The sequence below is a fragment of the Salvia miltiorrhiza genome, chromosome 1 (assembly GCF_028751815.1).
Source record: "Salvia miltiorrhiza cultivar Shanhuang (shh) chromosome 1, IMPLAD_Smil_shh, whole genome shotgun sequence".
Classification (NCBI taxonomy): Eukaryota; Viridiplantae; Streptophyta; class Magnoliopsida; order Lamiales; family Lamiaceae; genus Salvia; species Salvia miltiorrhiza.
In genome coordinates this window covers 25,749,766-25,771,485 of record NC_080387.1, presented here as the reverse complement: position 1 = coordinate 25,771,485, position 21,720 = coordinate 25,749,766, and the positions used below count along the sequence as shown (strand labels likewise).

General features: G+C 37.6%; 2 protein-coding genes and 1 pseudogene across 2 annotated transcripts; all 3 read right to left on the bottom strand.

The window, feature by feature from the left end:
* Positions 1 to 480: 480 nt before the first annotated feature.
* Positions 481 to 4,616, bottom strand: LOC131005157 (transcription factor MYB1-like). The gene is made up of 2 exons (XM_057931976.1): positions 4,463 to 4,616; positions 481 to 740 (listed from the first exon to the last, which is right to left on the bottom strand). Exons 1-2 carry the CDS (start codon positions 4,614 to 4,616, stop codon positions 481 to 483), a joined length of 414 nt encoding a protein of 137 aa, XP_057787959.1.
* Positions 4,617 to 8,988: 4,372 nt separating this feature from the next.
* Positions 8,989 to 13,556, bottom strand: LOC131016796 (F-box protein At2g32560-like). Its single transcript, XM_057945534.1, has 5 exons — positions 11,729 to 13,556; positions 11,546 to 11,625; positions 11,092 to 11,270; positions 10,474 to 10,548; positions 8,989 to 9,543 (listed from the first exon to the last, which is right to left on the bottom strand). The coding sequence occupies exons 1-5, from the start codon at positions 12,395 to 12,397 to the stop codon at positions 9,356 to 9,358; spliced, it is 1,191 nt and encodes a 396-aa protein (XP_057801517.1). The 5' UTR covers positions 12,398 to 13,556; the 3' UTR covers positions 8,989 to 9,355.
* Positions 13,557 to 14,499: 943 nt separating this feature from the next.
* Positions 14,500 to 20,221, bottom strand: LOC131005147 (uncharacterized; annotated as a pseudogene).
* Positions 20,222 to 21,720: the final 1,499 nt, after the last annotated feature.

Here is a 21,720-nt window from a genome sequence, read left to right as displayed (position 1 = left end):
TATAAATGTACTACTTTTCCCTTAATAAAAATATAAATAAATAAATAAATAAAATTTAAATCTCATTGACAAAAAAAATAAAAAACCTAATTACTAAATTGAGATTAACTCAAACCCAACTACAAAACTAATCCCCCCCCCCCAATCTCCTTCGTCTCCGTCATCCCTATGCTGAATTAAAAACCCAAAAACAAGTAAATAACATTTTAGCTCAAACTCAAAATCCAACCACCCAACATTGGCTTACCACAGTCCTACTCTTGTGCTTGCAGTTGCAAGGTACAACCACTCAAACAAAACTAATCAAACTAAAATTGACAAGATGAGGCGAAAAACTGAAAGTTGTTCCAGAAAAAATTTACACCAATTCTCATCACTCTTCACGCAATTTATTCTTTGAGGCGCTTTACGTTGTACTGTCGCATAGAATTAACTCAAAATTTAATATCCAACAACGGAAAAAACGCAGTCACCCGCTAATTAATGATTAATCTGGCTAATTATGGCCTCCGGCGTGAACGGGCGGTGCTCGACCTCCGGCGAGAGCTGGTTGCACCACCTCAGGCGGCACGACTTCCCCGATCTCCCCTGAATGGACTTGCTTATGAGCGACCAATTCCTGGCGCCGTGCTGCTGCACCAGTTCCCGCAGGTGGTTGTCCTCGGCCGGACTCCAGGGCCCCTTGATCCTATCGGCGGAGTCGTTCTTCCCAGCCGCCATGGGCCCTAAAACCGTGGGCCCTAATTAAAGAAAAAAAGTGTATACATTGTAATTAAAAATTTTACTTCATGGGCCACTGTTGGAATAAATTTTCACGTGCAGGCTGCAGTCTTAAAATAAATTATATAAATAATGTGATTAAAGAAAGTGTTGCCCTAATTCTTATTTATGTTTAACGCGCCGCTTCTCCTTCTACTGTAACGCCCCGTCCTCTTCTTCTTCTTCTTCTTCTTTTTTCTTTCTTTTTCTTGGAACTTCTTCTTCTTCACAAATAATTTTTCTTCTTATTTTTTTTATTGTACATATTCTGACATTGCAGACATTGCAGTTCTCCATAAGAATGCTTTAACCTCTCTCTTGCTGGCGTTTATTTCGAGACAAACGCCGGGGATTTTTTTTTTTCCGGCCATTTCAAATTCTAGCCCCAGATTCAGATAGCCCTTCATCAGCTGAGTCCATATCTACCTTCACCGGCGTGTTTCCGGCGACGATGCGTTCATCAATGGCTTCACAAGATTTTGGACCAATGTCGGGGACTTTTTTTTTTGGCACCATTTCAGAAAATCCGACCACCTATCGACTCACGACGATTAGCCCTACGTGAATATGCTTTCATCGGCGTGTTTTTTTCTACAACACGAAAATCCGGCTTCGAATCAAGGTTTTGCATCGGTTTTCATGGAGAAGAGTGCTGCTGACACGAAAAAGGACAGTGGGCCCTATCCGAAACCATGGTTAGGGAGAAATTTTGAATTATTTTTAATACATAACTATATGTTAATTACAAGTTTGCCATGACACGTGGCATGATCCTAACGGACTCATGTATTACATGTAATGCACGAAGGATTTTTCCCTCATCTGCAATCCAAGTATACAACAGCCAAGTTCCCTTCTCTCATCTCATACACTCCCTTCGTTCCATCACCCCCAAACAAATTTCAAGAGCAGAGCAACCAAGCAAACTCAGCAGCCAACCATTTTAGAATTTGACTGAACTTCTAAAGGTTCAAACTTTAACTTCCTTGTTGCTTTATTTCACATTTCAATCGAGCAACCCAAATTGATATCATGTTAAGATTTCCAGCCATTCAATAATCACACACTACGTATTCCCAGCAACACGTTTCAAGCATTTCAAGAAAATGACATTCATGTATTCATACATTTACATCAGAGCATGATTTATAAAAGAAGAAAGAAAAGTTTTGAGCTTTGTCTATGTAGTCTGGGCAGAAGGTCGACGGCGGTGGCTCGGCGCCACTGTCGGTCTGGCTGGAAAAGATAGAGAATCGAAGGCTGAGCCTAGGGCTCCGGCGGACGGCTCTTGCTGCTGCTTGTCGGTGAAGAGTGGGGAAGGAGAGGGCGACGGCATCTCGTCGCTGTTGTCCGTCCGGTGGTGGTGGTGGTGGTGGTAGTGGTTCGCCACTGTCACAGAGAGAGAGAGAGAGAGGAGTTGGGGCGGTGGTTGGGTTTTCACAGAGGGAGGCCAGGGCGCGGCGGCTCTGCCGCTGTCGCTCGGCCACGGACGGAGGGAGAGATGGGAGTCGCGGTCGGCGGTAGCTTGCTGCTGCAGTCGCCGGAAACGGACCAAGAGAGAGAGAGGTCGAGGGAAGCGGCGGCGTTTTCGTCGTCGCCGAGGAGGAGAGGGGTGTACTGGGTCTGAGCGGAGGGAGGCGGCGGCGGTACCTATCGTCGTTGCCAAGGAAGGAGGCCGGTCGACGGCTGCCTCGCCGGAGGGAGCTCCGACGGCGGGACTTATGGCTGAGAGAGGGGGGGCGATTTTGAGCAGTCGAAAGAGGGAATGTCGATCAGTCGAGAGAGAGAGAGACTGATATGTGATGGGGCGTGACTGATGAGGGAGGGGGAGAAAAGGGTGCTGGGCTAGGGTTGGGCTTTGAGTTGTGGGCCGAGTCAGTTGGGCTGTTGGGCCTTTATTTTTATTTATTTCGGCTGGGCTTCCTTTTGGGCCGATTTTGAAGGGGTTTTGGGCTGTGCAGCTTATTCTTTTAAATGGACTGCACTATTTTAATTAATTAGACTTAATAAGTTTGATTAATTATTTTAATTTGTATAATAATATTATATTATTATTATGTGCATATTTTAAGTAACTACCTATTATATGCTAAGCATGACATGAAATTGCATTTATTTTGCAATAAAAGTATTTATGATTTAATTGGTTTTAATTATAATTCCAATTATTTAAGGAAGTTGAGTAAGAATATTGTTGGTGTTCTTAACTCAAGAGAATTGTTTTCAATTATTTATTCATTAAATTTTGAAAACCCGGCTAAGTGAATCATAGAATGTTAAGCACTTCACCACGACTTAAGAGTAGATTCAAGGAGACCTATTGAGAATAGATTTCTTGTAGGCTTTGAACGTGAGGAGGATTAGCACTGCTATTCCGATTCAGAGATAAGGTTAAACGACAGGCATTGCCTATACAGGTGGGCTTATTTTCCAAATGTATGATTGAGCTAATGAGCTTAAATGTTTCGTGATATATAAACTGTTTATCCAATAAAATGTTTATGTGCACTCTGCTCTGTTTAAGGCTCGCCACAACAAATCAATTGAGGTTCTCTTATGGCCTAACACGTTATTTGAGAATTGTGTACACCGTTAGCTGACTCGGTGGGTTGATCTCCATTCGGGCACTAACTAAGAGGCGTTATAAGGATGCTTGCTGGATGTGTTCCGAAGCATAGAATGTAAGGGCCTGCCTGGGTATCGTCCCGAGGTCAAAAGTAAACTTGTCTGGGTTACGCCCTCAGTTCAAGTAAATGGGATAAACGGATCCGTCGGTGGCTAGAGGTCCGGGATCACAGCGAGTAACAGAAATGAGTGTGACATCTGCGCGCAAACTAAGTATATATATATATCTATATAAATGAAATGTTTTAACATGCTTAGAAGTTCTTTCACTTTAAAACCTTCTAAGTCATGTCAAGTATGATTGGATAAACTGTTCTTCAGATTATGAAATATTTTTAAAGTTGCAGCCCACTAAGTACATTAGTACTTAGCCCAAAAATACTTTCAAATGTTTTTCAGGTTAACGGCAGGTGATGACGGGGTAGAGCTGAGGCTAGAGTTCAACTCCTTATTTTGACTTCCGCTGTAGAACTAGCCAGTATCTGTCTTTTGTTCCTTAACTTAAGACCTATTATGTTGTAACTCTAAAAAAATTATCTTTTGTTGAGCCTAAACTATTAACTCTCAAGTATTTCGATCAGTAAATGTTGGTTATCTGAAGCATGACACTAAACTTGTGATCCTGAAGTTGTTATGTTTGTTGATTGATTCGTATCACTTGAATACCTGTCTTTCTTCATCCAAAGGGGCTAAGCCCGATTGTTATCCATTTTATTCGGATTTCACAAGGATTCTCCCTTGTTCATTTAGATGATTAGTCGTACCCCAGTTATAGTTATTGTTTCAAGAATTGGGGTGTGACAATTATATTTTGTTTAAATACACAAGCAACAATAAAATATAATCTCCTTTTTTGTGATTTTTTTTAGATCCATGATATAATATTATAAAACTAACATATTACAATAGAAGTTTGTAAAGGAATGGTGAAACTAATAATTATACTAATAGTACAGATTATAATATATGCGGCAACTACCAACAAAATTATACTAAACCAATTCCAAATTTGTTGCTTCATAGATGATAAAATGATAGAAAAATATCATGCATTTAAAATCTGTAAATAAGTTATTACCTTCAAAATGAGTAGCATCTGATATTGTAACTGTATCAACTTCAAATGAGTTATTGTTATCATCCAGTAGTATTAGTTGTTGATCTTGGTCGGTTTCTTCTTCGACAAAATTAGTTGCTGCATATGGCACCTCATTTTCCATATCGTTGTCCATTGGTTCAAATAACTCAAGCATTAAAGCATTTACTCTTTGCAGCTTCATCAGCCATGGAAAAATGTTGTTGTTGTTTTTTTTTTTTTTTTTTTTTTTGACTTGAGATGTGATAGCTATATGATGATTTGAGAATGTTGGAAGAGTGTTGTAAGATATATGGCATCCAATATTTGAGAGTCTTGGGATATAAAGAAGTGTATTATAGTTATTTTAAATAAGAAACCCACTCAGTCTATATATAATTGTAGATGAACTTTTTTTTTTTTTTTCTTTCAGATGTTAATGCTTGTTCGTTCTTAATTTTCTGGGTTTTTAATGCAGGTGGGTTTTAGACGTTAAAGTTGGCAGCGGGCTCTACCAGAAGATAAATTTTTAATTTCTAGAGATTTTAATATCTTGGATCTTACGTTACTGCATTGAAACATGTTTTCCAACTTTTTAACTTTTAGATGAATCGTTGCATGAGGAAATGAGGGGAGGAATCTTTTGGAGTTGGAGTTGGAGTTAATAAAGGGTAAAATAGTCACTTTAGATATATTGTTTTTAATTACAAATCTAATTGAAAAATGGGTCAACCAAAATAAGCATTTTCTTTAGACAAATTTGTCCGATTAGCATCACTCTTAAAATAATACTTCCCCCGTCCCACAACAATTCTTTTGGGCACATCTATATTATATATAAAACGTGAGTTAAACGGTAATATTTTACCGCTCTTTTTTAAATTTCAGTTCAGTAACTGCAACATATTTTCGGCTTTTCCTAGGCTCATTATATTCTCTTTCCACTAATAATGGATATTACCGCAAGTTAAAAAGCTGATATCTTTTCAAGAAAACAAAATTGTGTTATTTTTTCTTTCTAATAATTATATAGTTTAACTACTGATAAAATACTCAATATATATCAAAATTAAATATAAGAGACATATAGATGATAAAATGATTTATAAATATTTTCACCCTTATTTTTTCATTTATCATTGTACTAAATAAATGTAAGATGATAAACTATTGAAAAACGAAAGAAAAAAAAATAAGTTACATTGCATCTTAATCAGATTTGCATATTGTCAATCTATATTTCTTTCCTCCATTTTTTTCCTCTTTTTTTCTCACTCTCTCTTTCCTACTATTTTTTCTTTTACTTTTCTTTCTATATTTTAATTCTTTTCTAAATATCATCAAATATGTTTTAGGAAAAAAAATATCAATATGCATCTTAAATTTAATATAGTATAAAAATCATCAAAAATTAATTTAAAATGGATAAGTTATGAAAATTTTAAAATTTAAAATATTTTATTTTCTATTTCATCATTAAAAAATTACAACTTTTTATATGTTTGTGTATGAAAATATTTATATATTTATTATGTCACGTAATACTCTATAATATAATAAAAATGTGTAATGCTAATTTTATTATCACATACTTTTAATTTTGTTTAATAACTAAAATTATTATTATACTTTATCCAAGGAAAATTTACATTTTCAATTTTAGGATTTTATTGAGTAATTGATATAGATTTTTTTTATTTTATTTAAAAAATATATTTTATATTTGTTTATATTTTAATTTTTTAATATTTATATTTATTTATTTAAATATATCATTTAATTTTAATATTTGTCGTGCACCGCACGAATGGACGTCCTAGTGATTTAAAAAATGCAGTTCTTTTAGGATGAGATTTAAAGAATTGATGTTTACTGTATTAAGTGTATTTGATTACATTTAAAAAAATTAATTCAAAAATAATTAAAATACAGCCCCCAATACCGTGAACCTCCTCCCCCTCCCCAACATTCAACGTCACATAGTGCCGTTAGTGCCGCGCCGCTGCTGCGCGCTCCTCCATCTCCACCCTCGACCTCTCCCTCCTCTTCCCCTGGGCCACCCGCTCAGCTCCGCGTCCGACCCCACCCTCATCGCGCACCTCCACCTCTTCCCCGCCAATTCCACCGCAACAACTCACATCAACTCCCTCCAAATTGGAGTTTTTTGAAATTGGAGTTTTGGAAAAAGGCTTTTAAAGCTAAGCCCGTGTCTCCGGTTAAAATCCCACGCAGGGAAAGGCTTTCCAAGCTCAATTCCAAATCAAAAGCAAGTCCACATAATTGTCAATCACGGGAAATGGGCTTTTATTTAATTATTTGAGGCTAAGGTCTCATTTCAAGTCGAAATTTATCGTAACACGATTTTTTAAAATATTCATTTATTTTTTACCAGAAAAAAAAAAAAAAAAATCTGTTTGTTTAGTCTTGGATTAAGTAAAACTCCATTGCTTCAATATTAAGAAACTAAAATATATGAGAAATGCTTAATATTGAACCATAATTAAGCAAGGAGAAAGTTGAAATATTGCTCAAAATTGGCATTATTTGCTGCAGGAAAATAACACGGCCAAGGATCGAGGAATATAGTTAGCAGTGTATAAGTATAAGTCAAGTCGGAGACAAACATAAGGTCATATACTTTGAGGAAAGAAGTCAAGGTACTGTAATATTCAATATTATACTTGCATAAAATATTGTTTTATCACATATTCTCGTATTATCGATATATATATATATATATAGCACTTGTATAAAATGATATTTATAGGCAATACACATGTTAATAGAGTCAAAATAGGAGATAACAGTACTATTGTAACAATTAATTAAATAAGTAAGAGATAACACAATGCTCAAGAATTGACTAATCAACCCCATAGCATCGGTGATTTAGGTCTAAAATTGTACAAGTATGTGTCACATGATGATTGTTACACATCGATAAATTGATTTAAGTGGATAACCCATAGAAAGATAACAAATTAATCCAATGCATCTAGCCCCTACTCCCTACTTAGTCCATGGATTGAAAATTCTAAATGTCACACCCCACTAGTGAAAATGATGTTTACTTTTGGAATACTTTTTTGGCCATTGGTTGCTCAGGACACAAACAAGTATATAATTTTCATTTTTCCTCTATTTTTTTCTTTTCTTTTTTTGAGGAGCTTGATTCCTACTTTGAAGATTATTTTACAAGTAAAGAGTCAAACATGTGAGTTGGAAAAAAAAACCCCCTTAAATTCAGGGCCAGAAACACAGGACAACCAAAACACACTTTGCTAAACTCACTAATTCTCATGTTGTGAGGAAAAATCACTTTCTTGTTTTCCTCCACTCTCCAAATTGTGTGCTGTTTTAAAAGATTTAGCACAATAAAATAAAAATAAAAAGATGGAATTCAAAAATGAAGCCTCAAACTCACCTTGCCTCTATATGACTGCTCCAAACAGCCCAAGTGGAAACAGCAGAAGCCACAGCATGGAGTTGTACTACAGCGCCCCGGCCAGCCCCCGACGGGCTGTGTTCAAGGCCGGTGACGGTTATCTGAGCTCAAGCGTTGATGAGTTTGAGTTTGGAACCAGCAAGCGGTTGAGCGAGGGGAGTGAGTCCCCGGTGAGTGGTGATCATGGCCACGACCGTGGGGATTCACTTCCTGCCATGGCATTTGCTGATGAGCTCTTCCTCAATGGCCTAGTCATGCCCCTCAAGCTCCCTCCAAGACTGCATAAGTCCCCTCTCTCGTCGCCTAGGTCCCCAACAACGGTGTGCAGGATCCCGTTTGCACGGAAGAGTTCATGGAACGACGATTTTGATCCTTTCCTGGTGGCGCTGGAGAAGGTGAAGGAGGAAAAGAGAGGACGAAACAGCCACCACAGGCGCTCGAGATCATACTCCCCGTTCAGGGCTCTGTCTAGAAGCTCAACTACTGTCACTGATGATGATGCTCAGAGTCATAGTCAAAATCTTTCATGTGGAAACAGCCTCGTGGAGCCAATGCCAGCGCTTACATCAAGCTACAGCGGACCACTGGACTTCAAGGGCTCAGCGTATGCAAGATGGGTCCGAGACCAGACCAGGCACGGGCTCAGCCCCAAGAGCTCGGGGAGTTTCTTCTTCAGACAACCAGTTAGACCTTCGAGTGGCTCGGACAAGCCTCCTTTACCTGCAGCAAAACACGTTGGCAAGAAACGTGGAAATGCAGAGGCAAGTAAAGTCCAGAAACTCAAAGGGTTACTAGTGAGGTATGCATCATTTGGAAGAGGAAACAGTGGAACAAAGCAGACAAAGACGAGCACAGAAGCGCGGAGCCTCAGTTATTTTGGCAGATTGAGCTTCAGTTTTAAAGGAAATGGCCATGGCAATACAAAGAAGAAGATACCTGCTAATGCGAAGATGGCAGTCGTGCCGTACAAGCCCTCCATGGCATTTTGCTTAGGGTAAGACGCCCCTCATCGGACTTTCTCCTTCACTGTATCAGATATCAATCAATTATAACCTTCAAATCCAGAAAGTTGTAATTTCCTGAGTTTTCCCTTGTAAAAAATTAGTGTTTCTAATATATAAATGACAATGGAACAAAATTACACCATTCAAATTACATTTGCCAATTCTTCATTGTTTATGATCTTTGATGCACATTTCAGCCCCCAATGAAAGTGAGGGTGAGTTCACAAAAATATAAGCTTCCTACAAGGAGCCTAAACAAGCTTAGTATTGAGGGCCTTTTATCCGACATTTATCTGTAATCAAATGGAGGCAATATGCACAGTTGCAACAGCTTATCCATCGTTTCATGGGACTATTTCCTTTGAAATAGAAGGGGGAAAATTTGGTCCGGTTTTGGACCCTGCTACTTAGCAAAAATCCCTCGTCGAGTGCTGAAAATAAGGTTTCTTATTCCAATACTTCAGTAGGCCAGATCTTCTTCCACATCGATATCTCTTCATTGCAGCACAATTTCCGGATCCCACCATAAAATCCATCGGCCTCATTTCCCTCTTCCCTGTGGTGTTTCCTATCTACGGTTGTTGTTCTCCAACGCGAGCCGCGACTGTACTGATTGAACTCCAGCACCACCGTGTCTGCAGCACAAATCATTATTCAAAAGAACCTTTGGTTAAAACGAGCAGTACAAAATTACAACCAAGGGTACTGGACAATAGGCACCATATATAAAGAAGAAATTTTTCTGAGTGTCTTGTGTTGCTCTCTACTTCCCCAGCAAAGTAGCCAATAAAGAGTCCGTTAAGCCTTAAGAAATCAGAAAATATAGTCAAACCCTCATTGCTAGATGTCATCACAAACCACTAAGGCATGCACTTCTACCACTATCACGAGCCAACATCCCATATGGACACAATTGTATTATGATAAATATTGAAGAGGGCAGTCCACATATCTGAGGTCACTTTTACTTGTACCACTTCAAATAGTTTCATACTATGATCTATATCACAAAGGGTTTCAAACACTAAATAAACCAAAGATGAAGATTCACACACACACACACACATAAAGCACGTATGTATCGAACACTAAGAGGTGAATCAAACAGTTGAAAAAAGCAAATAACTGCAGATGTAGATAACTTGGAATTTCAATACCGATGGTAAAAGAAGTTTCGTTTATCTTTTAAGCCCGTTGCTGAGTAAAACTAAGTCCTTTTCTGCTTGGCTGGTAGTAAAAGTGCTACTTTAGCAGCACTTCTGGCTTTGTTGGAGGAGAATATGACAAATTTGTGAGTAATAGGTAGACCCGCATGTCGAAAAAATGGGAGTCAAGAAAGGGCCTACTTACAGTGGATAATATATTTTTATGATAAATGTATGAACACATTCCTAAATCAAAGAAAATGCTTCATTCCAAAGTGGTTAAGGTCAGCAAAACTAACAATAACCAGCCACCGCCCACCTCGTGTTTGTCTAATTTTGATTGGATCCTCAATTGCTAACATGATATATCGCATCATATTAAATGACAACTTCTTCATGGAATACATAGTAGCAACTCACCACTATCATGACACTGGCAGTAATTGGGAATCCCATCACATGTTTCCAAGTGGCCTACAACACCATACCACCAACCTGTATATAGGTAAGACATCAGTAAAAGTGGATTTAAGTATTCAATGGATCTGGTCATATATTAAGAAGAGATTATACTATGAAAACTATACAACCTACCAAAGTTGACAAAAATTTCTATCGAACAAGAACCAATATTGACCTTCCATTTTAAGACAGTGGTGTAATCTCACTAATAGTGTTTTAAATTCCAAGATCTGACAAAGAATATAGGTGCTAAGATCATTAGGAAAAAGTCAATTTTGAGGAATGGAACTTTTATAGGAAGAAAATGCACTTGCTTTTTCAGTTTTTGATCTTGTGAATATATAGGTTTTCTTTCATGAAGTTTGCTAGAAGATTTTGAACAACCCAAATCAATCTAATGCTCCACCTAGTTCCTCACTCTTAAGAAAATGGAGAAGCCCACTAACAGCATTTTAAAATAGAGGGAAAAGATTGGATTTATCTTGCTACAAACAAACGCATAGGCCATTACTACTCATATATGGAGTGGATGTGTAATTAAAGAACAGTATTATTTAGGTATAGTCTGAACAATACCATATGGAAATTCTTTATTTCTTCTCCATTGGATTTCAACGTGATTCCCAGGCCGTAACTCATGTAAACAATCAGATACATGAAGATCATGTGGAGAAGTATCGACAGGGGGGGCTCGAAGCCTATCCCATGTTATACCACTTTCTGTTGGACTTGCTCTCCTTCCATGTGGCGGATATCTGTTCATCAACATCTAGACAAACTTTAACAATATGAAAATAAAATAATCCCAAAAAACAAAGATTGACAATTCCAGATCACACAAAAACTGCTGTCTTCCCCAAGAACTTTTTAAATGTGAACAAAAACTACATACTCCAAAATCAGCAAGATAAAAAATATCTCCCTTATACTCTATAAGATTAACGACAGAATCCCTAAGACAGTTAAATGCCAAAGTCTAATCAAATATGTGAAACATTTATGCTTGGTTGGTGAACGTATCTCCGCTTACCTGGCCTTGAAAGTGTTGGTTCGCTGATCATAGCAAAGCTCAGCATCGTAGCATGATAACATAAATCCAACATGGCCATTCTGCAAATCATGCCCAACAGACAGTTCATTTCTACAAAACCTCATCATCATCTCTCCACCAAAGGCATTCAAATAAGAAATCGACTATTCACAACATCCATACCTCACGGTTGTAGACCTGCGCGGGGAACCAAAACTTGCCAGACTCAAGCGCAATATACCAAGACATGGTGGAATCAACTGGAAGGAAGTTGCTCTTCTTGGTACCACTGCTAAAACTGGACCGGATCAACATGATTGGCCATAGCTGAGTTAGATAGCCAACAAGGCTGTTCTGTTTGCCTTGATTCGAAAAGACTGGACCTTTCCCCGAAACAATATACCATTGCCACTCCCTATATGCAGCAGAGCCAACAATTTTAGACCATTTATTTTTCATGTGCTTCTCCCACAAGTGATCACTAATGCACCTCTCTCTCAAAGAAGTACACACAGTGGCCATCCTACAAAGCCCCTCCGGAGGGAGCTTCTCAAGAATGGTCTCTAGCACAAGGTCAGGCAAATCCAAGACAGACATGTCTGATGCCATCTCGATGCTCTCCACCTTTGGACTAGAGTTCTTCCTAGGTGACATTCTTGAAGCTAAAAGTAAGGAAATCACACCAAAAATGGTGCTTTTAATTGACTTGATCAACCGCAAAAATGAAAGGTCCTTCCAAAAACAGAGAGACAGCAGTCTCATCTCATGAGCCCATGGTGGGAGTGGCTTGATGGCAAGTGACTTATAGAAAAAGATGAAAGAGAAGCAGCAGGTGAACAAGAAGAACAACATTTGACAAACAGGATCTAGACTCCAATCACACACAGATATATATAAATATGGACAATATTAAAAGGGGGGTGGTCAAGAAAACTTAGACCACCAATAATGGGAAAGCAATGAGCCTGGTTAAAAAAATGTATAGTAAATATATATTAAAAAAACCCTCTCTTCTTCACCCTCTCCTTGTTAAAAAAGAGGAAAAGGGATCTCCGAATCTACGTCAAGAATGATTTCATACTGTCTAAGACGAAGCCCACCAAACCCCAATTGTGGGCCTCGTCTAAAATATTTAGAAGATGATTATCTGTAACTGTATCAAGAATTCAATTTCAAGACACCAATAAAAACCAAATCTTGGCTCAGGACTTCAAATGTAAACGGGAATCAGGGAAAACAACAGGATACTAAAAGTTAAAACTAACTATGTTTTGGTGACAATTGTAAAGTGTAAGAAGCAAGTAGAATTTATAGTTATCAGGTTAGCAGATCTACCATAAGCTTCAGATATGAAACTCAAAAGGAAGAATGCTGAAAAAGCAGAATCCAACTCACAAATTCCAGCAAAATGCTGGCGCAAGCAATAAATAGAGATGGCTCTGACTAAAAAAAGGAAAAACAAAAAAAAAAATAGTTATAACAGAAATGGATTCAGCAATTGCACAGAATTTTGAAAAAACAGAGATCAGAGAGGCTTTCAGGGTATTCCAAGATGGGTGAAAGAAGAAAGAGGAGCTTGGTTCTTGCACTTTCTCCTTCCACCCACAGAAACCCTTCTTTCTCTCTCTAAATATCCGTTCTCTCTCTCTCTCTGTTGGAGCTGTGAATGCAGAAAACGAGAAAACGGGGAAGTGCAAATTGCAGAATGGAAACTAAAAAAGGAAAAAAAACTGAAATTCGTATAACTAATCTTATAGTAGTTTTTTTTTCGGTCGTTGTCGTTGTTTAGCAGTTAAAATGGGCACTTTGGAATCTGATCTTTGCGTAGATTTCGAGCAAATTTTCGGGCTCAAGGACGGCCCGCAGGTGTGGAGTAAACTTCGGGCCTCCGTTGTTCATACAAAAGAATAATAGAAGTTGTGGTGACGCTTTGCGAAATTCTTGGATGATGGGAGGGATGATAAATAATGGGTTATGATCACTCATAAAACTTCACTTATTTTAGATCTGAAAGTTAATTACAAGTAATAATTGGTGAGCATACATGCGGTTGAGAATTAATGGTTTCGGGCGTTTATTTCACATAATTTAATAAAAGCAACTGCTACAGCGGAAGTCTAAATAGGAAATTCAACCCTAGCCTCAGCTCAGTTCTATCAGCACCAGTCAGTTAACCTGAAAATATTTGAAAATATTTAGGCTAAGTACTAATGTACTCAGGGCAAGCATTTTTAAAACATTTCATATTTTCCTAAGAGCAGTTTATCCAATCATTTGAAACATAACTTAGAAGATTTTAAAATAAAAGTTTTTCTAAGCATGCAAAATCATTTCTTTCATTGGCGCCATTGTCACACTCTGTTTAGTTACTCATTGTGATCCCGAACCTTTTAGCCACCGACAAATAGCTTACTCCCATGATACTTGCCATGAAGACGTAACTCAGACAAGTTGAATTGAGATTAGAACGCTACCCAGACATGCCTTACATGATAGATGCTCCGGAACACATCCAGCCAAGCACCTTATAACGCCTCTTACATGAATTAGTGCCCGATGGAGATCAACCTACCGAAACAACTAACAAGTGTACACAATTCTCAAACAACGTGTTAGGTCATAAGAGAACCTCGATTGATCGATGAATTGCGAGTGCTGGATAACGCAAAGGTACGACGAATGGCGGAGGTGCTAAATTGCAAAGTGACTGCTCTACCGTTCAAATATCTGGAGGTCATGGTCGGAGGACGTAGCAATAGTGTTATTGATTGGAATGGCGTTGTAGAGAAACTACGGAGAAAAATCGACGGATGGGAGAAAAGGAAACTCTGACTTAATCCGGGTGTGGTGGGGGGGTAGCCGAAGATCAGCCCCGTTCCTGACATTTTAGGGGCCCTAGGCAAAATAAGATAAAAGGGCCCTTTATACAATAAATATATACAAAAATGTCAATATCATAAAAAGCGTTTTCTTCGAGCTTTTGCAGATGCAAAATCATTAATAATTACATCAATGTTAATATGTTCTAACATATCTTTCTCAATAGCCAAAATTGCCAAACCGTTCAACCTTTCTTGTGACATTGATGACCTCAGATAGGTTTTTATTAATTTAAGCTTTGAAAAGCTTCTTTCGGCAGATGCTACGGTCACAGGAACGGTTAATAAAATTCTATAAGCAATCGAGACATTCGGATAGCAATCTGCAGATTTGACAAATGTAAGAATCTCAATGGCAGACAATAAATTAGTAGGCAAAGTCAATTGCAACACTTTCAATTCTGAGTAAAGATCATCTAAATCAATATCAGATAAATTCTCATGACAAAAGGTAGAGTGAAAATTAACACAAGAATCTCTTAAATCTTTCTCACCTAATGACTTTAACTTATTTGAATCATATAAAAAACCGAAAATACCTTCAAAAGTTTTCAATTCCTCAAATCTATTCTTTAAAGAAACAATTGCCATATCCACAACAACCAAAAAGTATCTAGTTCTGAATAACTCTTCAGGTGAATGATCTTCTTCGTCTTCATTATTCTCACCAAAGTACTTTTTCCTAATCATACGACGTTTAATAGGAAAGATAGGTTCTACATCCATTTCAAGTGCAACACTTTTAGCCACATTCATACTTGATATAAAACCTTCTTCTCTATACTTTTCAAAAAATGATAATACACCTTCCAATTGCTTCATAGTAGCATCGATGCACATAGACTTAGATTGTAACTTTTTGCTTACCATATTAACAGCAAAAAGAATTTCATACCAAATCACCATGCCAAACAAAAACTCAAAACTTTCTAAAGCATTAACCAAACTTTCTGCTTCACTCTTTGTTTTCGCATCATTATCACAAGATTCATATAATTTTAACAAAGCTAATCTTATTTGTGGACATTGAAATCTAATAGCTTTAACACTTTTAATTCGACTCTCCCAACGCGTATTAGACAAGTATTTCACAGTTAAACCGGGCACATTATCAAGCAAAATACTCCATCTTTTTGTAGAACCCGAAAACAATGAATATATGCGTTGAATAACTCCAAAAAATGAAATAGCTTTAACACAAGAATGTGTCATATCACCAAGAGTAAGATTAAGACTATGACAAGCACAAGGCATATATAAAGCTCTAGGATTTATTTCAAGAAATCATTTTTGAACACCTTGATGTTTTCCTTTCATATTGGAACCATTATCATAACCCTGGCCTCTCACATCTTCAACATTAAGATCAAGGGACTTCAAAACATTTTGCAGTTCATTAAAAAGTCCTAGTCCAGTTGTATCATCAACTTTTAAAAACTCTAAAAAGAACTCCTCAATTTTAATTTTATTATCCGACATATTCACACATCTAATTATAATAGTCATTTGTTCTTGATGACTCACATCAGGAGTACAATCAAGTATTATTGAAAAATATTTTGCCTTTTTAATGATCTTAATAATAGAGCTTTTAACACTTTCAGCTAAAAGAGAAATAAATTCATTTTGAATTTTATGCCCAAGGTAATGATAATGAATTTCACGATCTTGAATCCTTCTAACATGGTCTTGCATTATCACATCAAATTCTGCAATCATTTCAATCAATCCCAAAAAATTACCATTGCTATCTTGATATAATTTTTCATTGGAACCACGAAAGGCAAGATTATGTTTAGCTAGACATTTCACAACAGAAAATATTCTATGTAGAACTTGTCTCCAACGCTCTTTCTCTTTCATAATTTCATCTTGCACATATTTATCAATGGTTTCATTTGTATTCAATCTCATTCTCAATTCATTCCAAGTCTTCATATTAGACATATGTTCAACACTAAGTTCATGTTGTTGGAGTCTTTGGCTAATATGTTTCCAATCATTTAATCCTTCATTTGCCAACAAACTCACGTTACTAATAGATTTGAACAACTTACAACAAAATCAATATACTTTATCAACATATTTGCAATAAACCAACCATTTTCTATCACTAGTCTCACCATTACTAAGCTTTCTAGAATAATATGCATATGAAAAATGTCTAGAATTTTTATCTACGGGAAACTCACAATTCATTTCTCTTATAGGGCCTTTTTCAACTAAAATGTCTATTGCTTTGGTATCAAGATTATTCCAATTTCTAGGATCATAGATATCAATATGAGGAATGGTCTCTTTTTCTTGAGTAGGAGTAATAATTTCTTCTTCTTCTTCTTATTCTTCTTCTTCTTATTCTTCTTCTTCAATATTAGACACATTTGGCACAAAATTATGGTCAATAGAATCATCAATTTTATTTTCCTCATTGTCTAAATTCTCACTTGATCGATTCAAATTATCATGAGAAGAAGAACCATCCTTTTTCAAAACAAATTTATCAAGAGCTCCTTGTTGTGATTTCCTTAGATCATCATCTCTTTTTCTTTTTTTTCTTTTTTCACTTCCGGATAAATGTTTTCTTGGCAACATATTATAATTGATATCAAATAATATAACACTAGAGGAGTTAAAAGGAACAATGGAACCTGGAAAATAAAAGAAAATAAACTGTCACAGCACAGCAGTGGTGACCGGTGGCGGTGGGCCGCCTTTTTCTGGTGGTTGCCGCGCGGCCGGTGCAAGAAATTAGAAGCAGATAATTTAGATTAGCAAAGTAATTTTTTGATCGATGGGGACCAGGGGTGGCTTTTCCTTAATTCCTTTTCTTTGGGATTGCAAAGACAAAGAGTGAAAGAGACGTTGGGAGTTGTGGGGGAGAAGAAAAGAAAATCTGACAAAGTCAAAAAAATAAAAAAAAAGAGGAGAAGTGAGGAAACGTGTGAAATTGGAAAGAAGAAAAGATGGTTGTGGACTTGTGGTGGGCGGCTGGGCCTGGGCCAACTTTTTTTTATAATTGGAAATGGAGATTGGGCTACTTCTAATGCAAATTTTTTTATAATTGGGGCCCAATACATATCTGAAAATATTTTATTACTATATAATAATTAAATAAAAATAAAAATTGGGGGCCCTATTTTGCCCTGGGCCCTAGGCGGGTGCACCCCTCGCCTAGGCCCAGGGCCGGCCCTGCCGAAGATACTTAACCTGGGAGGGAGAGCGAGTAGGGGCTGGTTCTTACAAAATCTATCCCGTTGTATTGGTAACAGGAGAGATACAAAATTTTGGGGTGATAGATGGTTGGGGGCTAAACCTCTTAGGTATGTTTACTCGAGGCTCTTTCGTTTGTGTGTTGATAGAGATGTGTCGATTGAGAAGTCCGAGAACTGGGTGGAGGGGACGTGGGTGTGTGAGTTTAGGTGGATAAGGCAGTTGTTCGAGTGGGAGAAATAATTGCTTAACGATTTATCGGTGCTTATTTCAAGTGTTGTGCTGCAACCAGATTTGAATGATAGATGGCGCTGGAATGCAAATTCTCTTGGGACATACACAATCAAATCTGCTTATGCTGTCATCGCTACAAAAGAGTCGGAGGATACACCAAGTGTTGGCTCGCAAGATACAATTGTTAAGATCTGGAAGGTGGCGGCCCCACACAAGGTTAGAGTAACGGTGTGGAGATGTTTGAAAAATAGGCTTGCAACATGTGACAACCTCCTCAAGAGAAACATGAAGTTGACTGTGGAAGAAACTTGGTGCAATGCTTGCATTTCAACGGAAGAAACGGCGGATCATCTTTTCCTATGCTGCCCGAAAGCTGCGATGATATGGAACTCTATTCAAAGCTGGATTGGTATTAGTACAGTTCGGCCAAGGAGTGTTGTGAAGCATTGCATGATGTTCTGTTATCTTGGTAGAGGGAAGAAGTGCCGCAAGTTCCTACAGATGTTATGGGCTGCTACTATTTGGCTCATGTGCGAAAAAAGAAATAAGAGTAGATTTGAAGGTATTGTGTGTGATGTAAACAGATTGGTGTTGGAGGTGAAGGGTAGATCATGGAGTTGGGCTAAAATCTTTAAGGTGGTTGATGTGGGTGTTAGTTTTGATGTCTGGTGCTCACGGAATTTTCCGTTGGCAGACTGCATCTCGTTCTAGGAGGGATGATAAACAGATAGAGAGGTGGAGGAATTTTCCTAAGAAGTTGGGATGGATGGCGGCTTCTGTCAGTAGCCGAAATTGCGTGATCTTTGGAGATGGTTTTAGTTGGAAAATGTAGCTTCTCTGTCTTTTGATCTCGTCGGGCCTCTTCTGATTTTGTGGGCTTCAGACGTTTCTTATGTTTGGTGGATTGTAGTGCTGTATGTGTTTTTTTTTTGGGATCTTTGGCATCTCTGGTGCCGACCCCCATTTATTTTTAATACAAGTTTTTTTTCTGACCAAAAAAAAAAAAGAAACCTAACTTGGAAAAGCAGCGCTAATCCCCTTAATTCACAAAGCCTTTGTTGCGGCGGATTGCTTGAATTAGGTTCTCTGAATGTGTTTGGATAATCAACTATGGGGCCTTTTTATTCTAGAGAGAAATGTGAAGTAAATTGTGTGGAATGAAGATGGGAAATTTGGCCGAGGTGTAGCTCAATGCGTTAGGGGGGTTGGTGACTGCCAATGGATGGGCAAAAGCTGGGGCATGTAGGGTGACTCATAGGAGCATATGGTATAGGTGAGTTGAGTGTTCTTTGGACAAATAAAATTCTTTAAGGTTGTATTATCGGAAATGAAATAATTTCTCACGGTTCGCTAAATAAATAGCTCATTTAAATGCTTAATACTCAATTTAAATAAGGGTTAATAGCCGAAAAATACACGAACTATCACCGAATTTGCATTTTGCACATGACCTTAAAAAATAGCTTCACAATACACGAACTATTGATTTAATTGCAATTTGCACACGGTCAGAAATCCGATTAAAATTAGCGTTGACCGGCAATGACATGGACTATTATTAAAATTATGTGCCAATACACATGGCATTTTTAACACGGTGGCATGAGAAACTTCATTCATTCTTTAACCTTACACACGCACAACACATGCAACACACACACACACACATTCAGAATACACGCACAGACACTTTCTTTCTTCCCGGCACCCCTTTCTTCTCTAGCAGCGGCGACCGCCGTCGTCCCCCTCACCACCATTGACACTCTTCATCCTTATCTGTCTCCCCTCTCTCTCACGACCTACACACGCACAGACCCTAACCGCCGACTGTATCTCTAGTGGCAGCGCCACCTCTTCATTTTCCCAAACCCACCCTAGATCTCCAATCCCAGCCATCACTCCTTCTATTCTTCGGAGATCGCGCCGACAGCAGCATCAAGCCACCTTCGCCACCATGCGACCTCTGATTTCATTGCAAATCTCTCTGTCGACCTTTCTTCCTCTCCCGACCACCGAGCATTCGAGGCCACCGAAGCAGCCCCGCCGACGCAACTTCCTCTTCCCCAACTATTTTCGCCGCCTCGCCCCCTTGCAAACCCTCCTCCTTCATCGATTTGCCGCCCTCCACCAGATTTGGGGATCTAGAGTTTTTGGGGGAAAAATGAGACTAATTATTGTCCATTTGCCGGAGAAATCGAAGCACGAGACTGAGATCCTCTCACTCAACTTTCTCTTCCCCAACGATTTCCGCCGCCTCGCCCCCTCAACCCCGACTCGGTCCTCTCACTCACTTCGCCCTCCGATTCAGCCTCGCCTGTATCGCCTTTCTCAATGTGTTCAAGAATTCCCCCATCCCCGTCGTCCTCATCCATGAAGAGCGCACCTTCCTCCGAGACTGCTTCAGGATTCCCTTCCACAATTCGAATTTTGACTGGGAGAGGTGGCGGGTCGGCGTAGTTTTTTTTTTTTTTTTTTTTTTTTTTTTTTTTTTAATTTAGATAGGGTTTGCAAATTTGTGTGTTTCTGTTGTTGTTTCTTTATTTTTTATTTTTTTATTTAAAAAAATTGACAAAACGACGTCATATTAATACCCTCGCCGGTCGTCCACGTCTGCAAATTCCGGGAGCCACGTCAACACCGATTAATGTGTTGGTCAACGTGTGTGCAAATTAAAATAAAATTAAAAGGTGATGTATTTTGGAGCTATTTTTAAAGGTCATGTGCAATTTATAAATTCAGTGATAGTTCGTGTATTTTTCGGCTATTAACCCTTTAAATAAATATGCAATGCATAAGAATTTAAATAAGCAAAATTTACAAAAAAATTTGCAAATCATTTGTTGGAATTAAAATAAATTCATTTTCTTTATTCGGCGTGAATTATCTTAATTTCTAAGTTCAAAATTACTCTAAACTTGGCTATGAGAAAACGGGGTATTACACAGACCTATAAAAGCGCAATTAGAATCTATAACTTTTGATTTGAGGAAACCTTCTCAATTAGTAAAGACACTGAATTACAGGTTATGATGTAATATTTTATTTTTCAAATTTATTATTGGAAAAAATACAAAATAATCCTCACATACACTAAACTCTTTAGATTACTAAAATTTCTATATATTATACTCCCTCCGCCCCGTTGATAATAACTCACTTTCTTTTTTCGTCTGTTCCATTGATATTGACATATTCCAAAAAAAGAAAGCACCTTCTATCACACAAATTGTGGGCTCCACCACTTTTTATTACTTTTATCCTTTAATAATTGTGCCGAAAAGTAATGAGTCATTATCAATGAAATGGAGGGAATAGTTTCAAATAATACGTGTAACCAGGCAGTGGCCAGTGGCAGACCTAAGGTCAAGTATGTCTGACTATTGCTCGACTATTTTTTATTATTATTATTATTATTATTATTATTATTATTATTATTATTATTATTATTATTATTATTATTATTTGGTTTTATTTTGTATTTATTTTTATTTTTTATATAAAAATATTTATTTGTCCAATTTTATTTTTAAAAATAAAAATATAATTTTGCTTGTTGATTTATAAAATTCTAGCTACTTCACGTAACCAACTACTACATGTTTTCTTAGGCAAATATTAAAACAATCATCTCACTTAACTAAAAGCTTATTATAACCACAAAAATAATAATAATATATTAATTGTGAGCACTCTTACTAAAATACCCCTCTATTATTCCATTTTATTAACAAGAATCTAAAGGTTTGAAATTTAAATTATAAAAACTAAAAATAAAAAAAAAATATATCAAAAACCCTCCCTCCCCCCTCCCCACCAACACCCCCCCCCCCAATTCCCGTCGCCTCCCCAGCA

Coding starts and splice junctions, on each gene's coding strand:
- LOC131005157 (XM_057931976.1), bottom strand. CDS start 4,616: ATGGACAACGATATGGAAAATGAGGTGCCATATGCAGCAACTAATTTT. Junction 741..4,462: donor AGATGCTACTCATTTTGAAG/GTAATAACTTAT, acceptor TTCTTTAATTAG/GGCCCACGGTTTTAGGGCCC.
- LOC131016796 (XM_057945534.1), bottom strand. CDS start 12,397: ATGTTGTTCTTCTTGTTCACCTGCTGCTTCTCTTTCATCTTTTTCTAT. Junction 11,626..11,728: donor CGCAGGTCTACAACCGTGAG/GTATGGATGTTG, acceptor CATGATTTGCAG/AATGGCCATGTTGGATTTAT. Junction 9,544..10,473: donor CTGCCAGTGTCATGATAGTG/GTGAGTTGCTAC, acceptor TTTGTGCTGCAG/ACACGGTGGTGCTGGAGTTC.